This window comes from Etheostoma spectabile, chromosome 12, assembly GCF_008692095.1.
Source record: "Etheostoma spectabile isolate EspeVRDwgs_2016 chromosome 12, UIUC_Espe_1.0, whole genome shotgun sequence".
Lineage (NCBI taxonomy): Eukaryota > Metazoa > Chordata > Actinopteri > Perciformes > Percidae > Etheostoma > Etheostoma spectabile.
In genome coordinates, this window is record NC_045744.1 from 14,067,498 (window position 1) to 14,074,723 (window position 7,226).

Sequence of the window (7,226 nt, forward strand, 5' to 3'; positions counted from 1 at the left end):
TTTACATAACCACTTTTTGCTTTAATGATTACAATCAAAAACATTTGTACAACATTTTCAACATTAGAAAATGGATGCAGAGTTTTTTGGCTGACAGTGACCGCTATGAAAACAAACTGAGGGACAGAGAAGTGGGTACTTTGTGCAGATGAAGTAGAAAAGAGCTGTATATATTGGAAGGACCAAACAACTGGTGATGTATCAGAAGAAATGTCCATGTTTACTTATCCATTTTCAGAGCGTATGTATTGCAGACATGACATTTCTCTTATCTGTTGTTATTAAAACAGAGAAGGACTCGTTGCCTACAGTATATATGGGAGCTGCATAATGAGAAGCTAAGATGCATCAAGCCACTACTATCTCTGGCCTTAGTTACGGTAGTCGTTATTACCGAGCAGAAGAAAACATTTATTCTGATACACCCAAATGAAGTTCTGTGTTTTGCATCAGTGCCAAGCACAGAGACGGAGGTGGGGTAGATTGTGGGAAATATGAGACAAGGGAAGGGACAAGGGAACAGCCACTCATCCTTTTTTTATCAAACACAAAGAAAATAGGAAATACTAATAAATAACAGTGGAGTCAGAGCCATAAATAGACAGTATCGGATATTTAGGACCCTGGAGGGGTGGAGTCAGCTGAGGTGGAGGAGAACTGGCAGCTAGCCTTCAAGTAACGGGATATCCCAGTGCAGTGTCCTGTGTGTTGATTGGGCGGCTCTACATCATGGAACAGGGCGTTTTTCCTGGCTGCACGCCGCCGTCCATCTTCTCTGCCTCCAGGATCATCCTCCGGAAAACCTCCACGGCCGTCTGAGAGAGAGACAGCAAGATACACACACGCACGCGCGCGCACACACAAGCACGCATGTAAAGAGGACGCCGTCACATGTCTCGGTCACACCACTTTGAATTTTCCAGCAGCATAGGTTACATTTAGGCACAACAAAGATGGCGTTGTGCATTTAAAGACAGTCAAGCACTGTTGTTTAACTTGATTTAAAGCTAACAAACAGACTTCCTAATTATGAAACTTAGTTATGTTGTAAATTGGAAAAAGGGTATCAAGAATTAATTCCAGTTACTTTAATAAGAAATTATGGATGCTGTATCTCAGAGCCTGTGGTGGATAAACTTTTTAACCATTGTTGTATCTGCATGAATTGATATGTTTGGCCACTTGAGGGCAGTGCACCAACACTGATGTATTATTATATTATTGTTAGTATTATTATATGATGATGATGGAAAACAGTTATTTACACATCCCCAAAAAATGTTAAGAACCAAAACAATGAGCTGAAAGACCCTAAAACACTCCGTAGAGCTGAGGGGAACTTGTCGGGTAATAGTTCTCTACACTACAAGTGACCCCTTTTACATTAAACAAAGTCATTTGATCCATTTGTGACGCCTGTGGTTCCTGGCAAGCAAACCCTTTTCTTTAATATTTGTGTGGGTGTACCTACAATAAAAATCCAGTACAGTAAAGAAAAGTACTCTGCCGATTACAATAAATGTAGTAGTAGATTTATTTGTAGTAGTAGATTTATTTGATTAAGACAATGCACATTAATCAGCATTTCTGTGAATGCACCAGTGTTAGCCAGTCAGCTAATTTTCAACTGTAGTCCTAGTTAGCATGCATGTTTTTATGACCTTATAGAGAATGGTTACAGATTGCAAAATGACCAAAGTGGTAATGCTAAAAAAAGAGATATCCTAACCTTTAGTCCCGAGTACAGGTCAAGCTCCAAAACCGCTGGATCCTACACTTCCCATAAGGAAACTTGATAGCTTGTAAGACCCTCCCTGCCTCATGAGCAACCGATTTGAACATTCAAACTACATACCCCCAAACGTTTTCTGTTACAAATGAGTAGTCTTAAAGCCCGTGCCTACATAATCCTGATGATAATCAGAGTATTATGACATATAAAATTTCCTTTCAGTGCCACAGAAGATATCATACACCTGTCACGGTTTGCTCCCCATTATGTGTAAGCTGATCTTGATCTGTAAAATCAATCATTGTCAAACGATACTGAACCCTTTGTCAGACGGTCCCATCAAATCCTTGTGACAATTTAATCATCAACTGAATGTCAACTAGTAATATAGCATGCATTAAAATGACATTTTAATTGGGTACCTTCTAACTGATAAAAGGCTTTGATAACAACCAAGTCAAACATAAACAAAGTACTTACGGCTATCTGCAGCTTCAGCTCTTACCTGATTCTCTTTAGCTGAGGACTCCATGAAGGCAGCGTTCCAGGAATCGGCTAAGGCTTTTCCTTCTTCACAACTGATTACTCTAAAGAAAAAAAAAACTAGAGTAAGGCTACAGAGTACAATTCTACTTCTACTGAGTTAAGTATTTTTAAAGGGCTACATAAACAAACACAGACTAAGTATAACTATGCCTGCTTGGTACAAATGGCTTCCCCCTTCTATCACCTGAATATTAACATCTGTATCAAATGTGAAGAATGTTTAGTTTTGCATTTCAGCCAACAGAATTAGAAGAAATTCCACATGTTTAAAGATTATGTTTGGGCATTTTAGGCATTTAATTGACAAGACAGATAAAGACATGAAATTGGAGAGAGAGAGGGGAATGACATGCAGCAAAGGGCCACAGATTGGAGTCGAACCCGGGCCCGCTGCGTCAAGGAGTAAACTGCTATTTATGGGTGCCCGCTCTACCAACTAAGCTTTCTGGGCGCCCAACCAAATTGTACAATTTAAGTGTGTGTTATGACATACCGCTCCATATGTAGGTCGTTCTTGTTTCCGACCAGCATAATTGGTACTCTGTATTAGAGGGAAAAGTAAACAGCGTATTGTCATTTATGCATGATATATTACATAAGTTCTGGAATGCTTTGGGCGGCAAAACAAGAAGAAGAATAAGAAGAATAAGAAGAAGTATACTTACTGAACTTTTCCCACCATGTCCAATAGTTTTTCATGGATAACTTGTACAACTTCAAAGCTGGATCAACCAAGGGGAAAGTTTCTCCTTTAGTATTTCAACTCATTATACAGAACTTTGTAGAGATTTGTTTGCTTTAAAAAACGTAAAAGTGTACCTTTTATTAGATGTAACTGAATAGACCAGAATGTAACCATTGATATCTATGGAGTAAGTCTGTGGGAAGATAGAGTACTCATCCTATAGAGACAGAAATTGTGAGGAAATTAGAGTGCAAAGTTACAGGTTTGAAATAGAAGGAATCACATCACATATTCACATACAAATCAATCATCATACCTGTCCTGCTGTGTCTACCAGCTGAAGATGGTACTCTTGTCCATTTATTGTGATCATTTTAGTAAATGCTGCAGTTAAAGGAAAACACAAGTTCTAAATTAACAAATACAAATTATAAATTAAACAGTTTAATGGTTAGAGAGCAAGCAATTTCCTTTTACAACAACACTGACAGCAAATCGCCTAAAACACCATGTCTACTATACAATACCATACTCTATGTTCATTACTCTACGTTTTCAGTGTGCAGATCTTCTTATGGATCCATTTCGATGCCAGTGAGTTCATCCAACACAGGAATGTCAATATCTGCCTGGAGATGGGTCACAGTATCTGCAGGACTGAGGGATTGCACTGCCTGCAGCATCTCGCTGATAACGCTGACACTTCACTTTATGTAAACCATCCAGAGAATATTTATAGATACAGACCACACACTTGAGAAATCCAGGGCGATATGTGAGCGAACATGTCAGGGAAAAAGAAAAACAGCCTCCAGGTAAAGTTTAGACTCAAATCTCTGGAGTGTCTGGGAATCTGTGTTTAGGAGGTTGATGAATTACTGTATGTTCTCTCATTCGGCCAAATGTACCGTTTAAGTACCTTCCAGCAAATCGCTCTCTCCAAGCCTGTGATTTCCAAGCTTATTCCACTAAAGTCTATGCGGTTTACCAAATACTACACAAGCTGATTTCTCCAACTTTCCTCTAAAGAAGTTTCTTTTCTTCTTTTTAGTGTAATCAGCTGGTGGACACTTGTTTATAGGGAACATCACACCCTGTTCTTCTTTCAGTGATATCATGTTATAGAGTTATCAGGATGCACACTTGAGATGTCTACATTGATGGTGACAAGCAACATTTATGTGAAAACAAAAGTAAAGAAAAAAGGTATAATCAAACATTTACAAGAAGATTATTTGGAGATGTCAGAGTTTTGCCTGACGTCCATCCATCATCAAGTTCAACGTGATAAAATCTTAGGAGTTTTAAGGAGTAAAGTGTGAAATGTAATCTATATCATGACAGCTGCAAAAATCTGCAACTATTGTGATATTTGTTTCATTTTTAAGCTAAATTGCCAAACATTCTCTATTTCCAGTTTCTCAAATGTGAGGATTTGCTGCTTTTCTCTCGTTTATGTCATTGTAAATTAAATATTCCTGGGTTTTGGATAAATGGTTAATTTTTTTTCACTATTTTCAGACATTTTATGAACCAAACACTTAATCGATTGATCAATAATGAAAACAACCATTAGTTGCAGCCCTATAGTACATGTTGCATTAAAAAAACTCATTGTGAATACACTGATATACAACCACCTGTTATCATGTGACCGCAACTCCATATTTAGGTCAAGTGATAACAACTCAACCATTTGCATGGTAACTGAGCAATTTCATCCACTGAGGAAGGCCACAAGATGTAGCTACAAGCTTTGGAAACAGAGTAAGTGGAATTTTTTTCTAATCAATAGTTGAGGGTCTAAGGATAGAGGTTGTCATATGTTCCTCAGATTGTAAAACCCTCTGTGACAAAATTGTGATTTTGGGCTCTAGAAATAAAACTGACCGAACTTGACTTTGCATAATCAAGAGCTTTGACTACATCGGGGGAGGGGGGGAGACTATTAAATACAGCAAAAGCAATTATATTTCCTGTTCGGTTACGCTGATATCTTCGCATTAAACTGATCACAAGAGGAGCTGTGTCAGGATCTAAGTGGCCAACTACATCAACAGTTTACTGTTTGTGTGTGATGCTGTAACAGTCTACAAACTCCTCACTTACTGTTTTCTATTGTTGGGTCATAGGAGTCCACAAACTGGCCTTCCACAAACTGAATTGTCAAAGAGGACTTTCCTGCAAAACACAAAGGGATATTTTAACATCGTAGTCAGGAAGAAATTTGGTGTGTGTGTGTGTGTGTGTGTGTGTGTGTGTGTGTGTGTGTGTGTGTGTGTGTGTGTGTGTGTGGTGTGTGTGTGTAGGGGGGGTCAAAAGCATCTAACGTTTATTCAGCATAAAGATGACAAAGGGCTTAGTGACTGATTATCTACACAATGTAAAAGACAACATAAAAATCCTACAGTGACTATTACAATACCAGAAAAACGTAAAGCTACGTATAGGCTACTAAAGCCCCAAACCCAATGCCATGTGAGATGTTTACTAAATTAACTCATTGTTGAGTAGGCAAACATAACACAATACAAGTCTTTCTGGAAATATTACAGGGTTTTGCGTTAGTGCTGGCTGGGCCTATAGTCCTTCTATCTGCGTGTGCCATCTTGCCATCCTGAACATCCTTTCACCACATTGATGCACATTGCGCTTCTTTGGTTTCAGATACGATAAAATAAACCGCACAATAATGCGTCAAATCCTGCTGGTCCTTCAGGCCTTCAAAAAGCGTGGTACTATTAACCAGGGTTAGGACCACAGATGGAAACCTATCAATGATCACTTGGCGTAAAAATATATGAGGTCTCATGTGATCAAACCCGCAAGGCCAGGTCTCACCTCATTTGACAGCTTTGAGATGATGCGTGACATACCCTACTCCCTATAATTTAAGTAGATTATAGGAGGTGTAAACCGCCCGCATAATGGATATAAACGGACCCAAAAGGCCGCTGCTATGTAGCCTTAGCGTCGCATCCCAGGCCCTTGAGATGTCATTTGCCTCCCTCGCTATAGTCGTCTGGTCAGAACTCACCTACGGATCTGTACCCGAGGATGGCGATTTTTCGTGATTTCGGCTGCGGCATATCTTCTCCTGGTTATCGCATCTAGTCCTCGGGGTCTACCGCAACCTCTAACCGGAATGGCATTCAAAATTCAAGTGGTGCAGAGCTTCGACATACAGCCCCCAGATGACAGCAGGAATCACTCTTCTATGGAGTTTTTTAAATGATGATTTTTACGTCCACGACTCAGAAAATAATTTAATTTCAGGTCATATAAAAAAGCATGGAGCATCTACAGATCTACAATAACTGCGTCACTCCCCTTTGCAATGTAATGAATTATTAATTACTGCTCCATCCTAATTGGATACACGCGGAGTGAAGGAGGGAATTCATGCCTGTTGTAAAATTCTGATTGGATGAGACAGATGTTCGTCAAACAACACTGCCCTCTTTCTGGAATATGATTGGCTGCTACACGCATTGTGACGTGCTGGGTCGGGTGCAATGTCGTTCATGTCCATAGGGTCAGGGAGCAGTAATACTGGGTCAGTACTGCTCCAATGACGACGTCGTTATTTTTCATTTATTTTATTTTATACACGGACACACTGCAGTAATTCTGTAATTAAAACCTCTAGAAAGACCACAACAATTTATTACAAAAATGTAACTTATCATGCAGTAATCGTAGTGGTTTCATAGTCCCATATGAAATAGGTTACCATGAAAGAGCCTAAAATAATATCGCTATAACTCCATACAAACGACACATCATTATTTTCTACAGAAATATTATCATCTGTTAGCCTATAAGTATACTGTACCTGAGTATAGTTTTGAGGTAGGCATACTTATATTTTACTTTAAGTTCAGTTAGCCCTACTTTATATTTATACTTTTTACTCCACCACATTAATTGGATAATTGTTACTTTGCTGATTTAGATTAATAATGGACAATGTAAACAAACTATGGTGTATTACTTTAGGTTAATATAAGAATTTATTTATCCCCATTAGTGATTCCAAAAACTACTCAGCAGTAGGGAATGTAAAGTAGGTCAAATCAGCCCCTTCTTTACCAAATGCAACTTTAAAGTGATGTACACATTAACAAATCAATAATTATAATCCAGTAACATAAAAAATATGTATACATTAATTCATTAATAATTATAATCCGGTAACATAATATACACTATTCTGAAAAAGAGAATTATGCATAATGAATAATTGTACATTTGGTACTTTAA

At 38.4% G+C, this 7,226-nt stretch overlaps 1 protein-coding gene across 1 annotated transcript; it reads right to left on the reverse strand.

The window, feature by feature from the left end:
* Window positions 1-6,316, reverse strand: rheb (Ras homolog, mTORC1 binding). Its single transcript, XM_032531119.1, has 8 exons — window positions 6,001-6,316; window positions 5,073-5,144; window positions 3,280-3,347; window positions 3,098-3,180; window positions 2,944-3,000; window positions 2,772-2,819; window positions 2,238-2,319; window positions 1-815 (listed from the first exon to the last, which is right to left on the reverse strand). Exons 1-8 carry the CDS (start codon window positions 6,050-6,052, stop codon window positions 723-725), a joined length of 555 nt encoding a protein of 184 aa, XP_032387010.1. The 5' UTR covers window positions 6,053-6,316; the 3' UTR covers window positions 1-722.
* Window positions 6,317-7,226: the final 910 nt, after the last annotated feature.

What these genes read in the sequence shown, in the direction of transcription:
- rheb (XM_032531119.1), bottom strand. Translation starts at nt 6,052, where the DNA reads ATGCCGCAGCCGAAATCACGAAAAATCGCCATCCTCGGGTACAGATCC. An exon ending in TCAGTTACATCTAATAAAAG is followed by an intron (nt 3,001 to 3,097) that starts GTACACTTTTAC and finishes TGGTTGATCCAG; the next exon opens with CTTTGAAGTTGTACAAGTTA. An exon ending in CCTCAGCTAAAGAGAATCAG is followed by an intron (nt 816 to 2,237) that starts GTAAGAGCTGAA and finishes TCTCTCTCTCAG; the next exon opens with ACGGCCGTGGAGGTTTTCCG.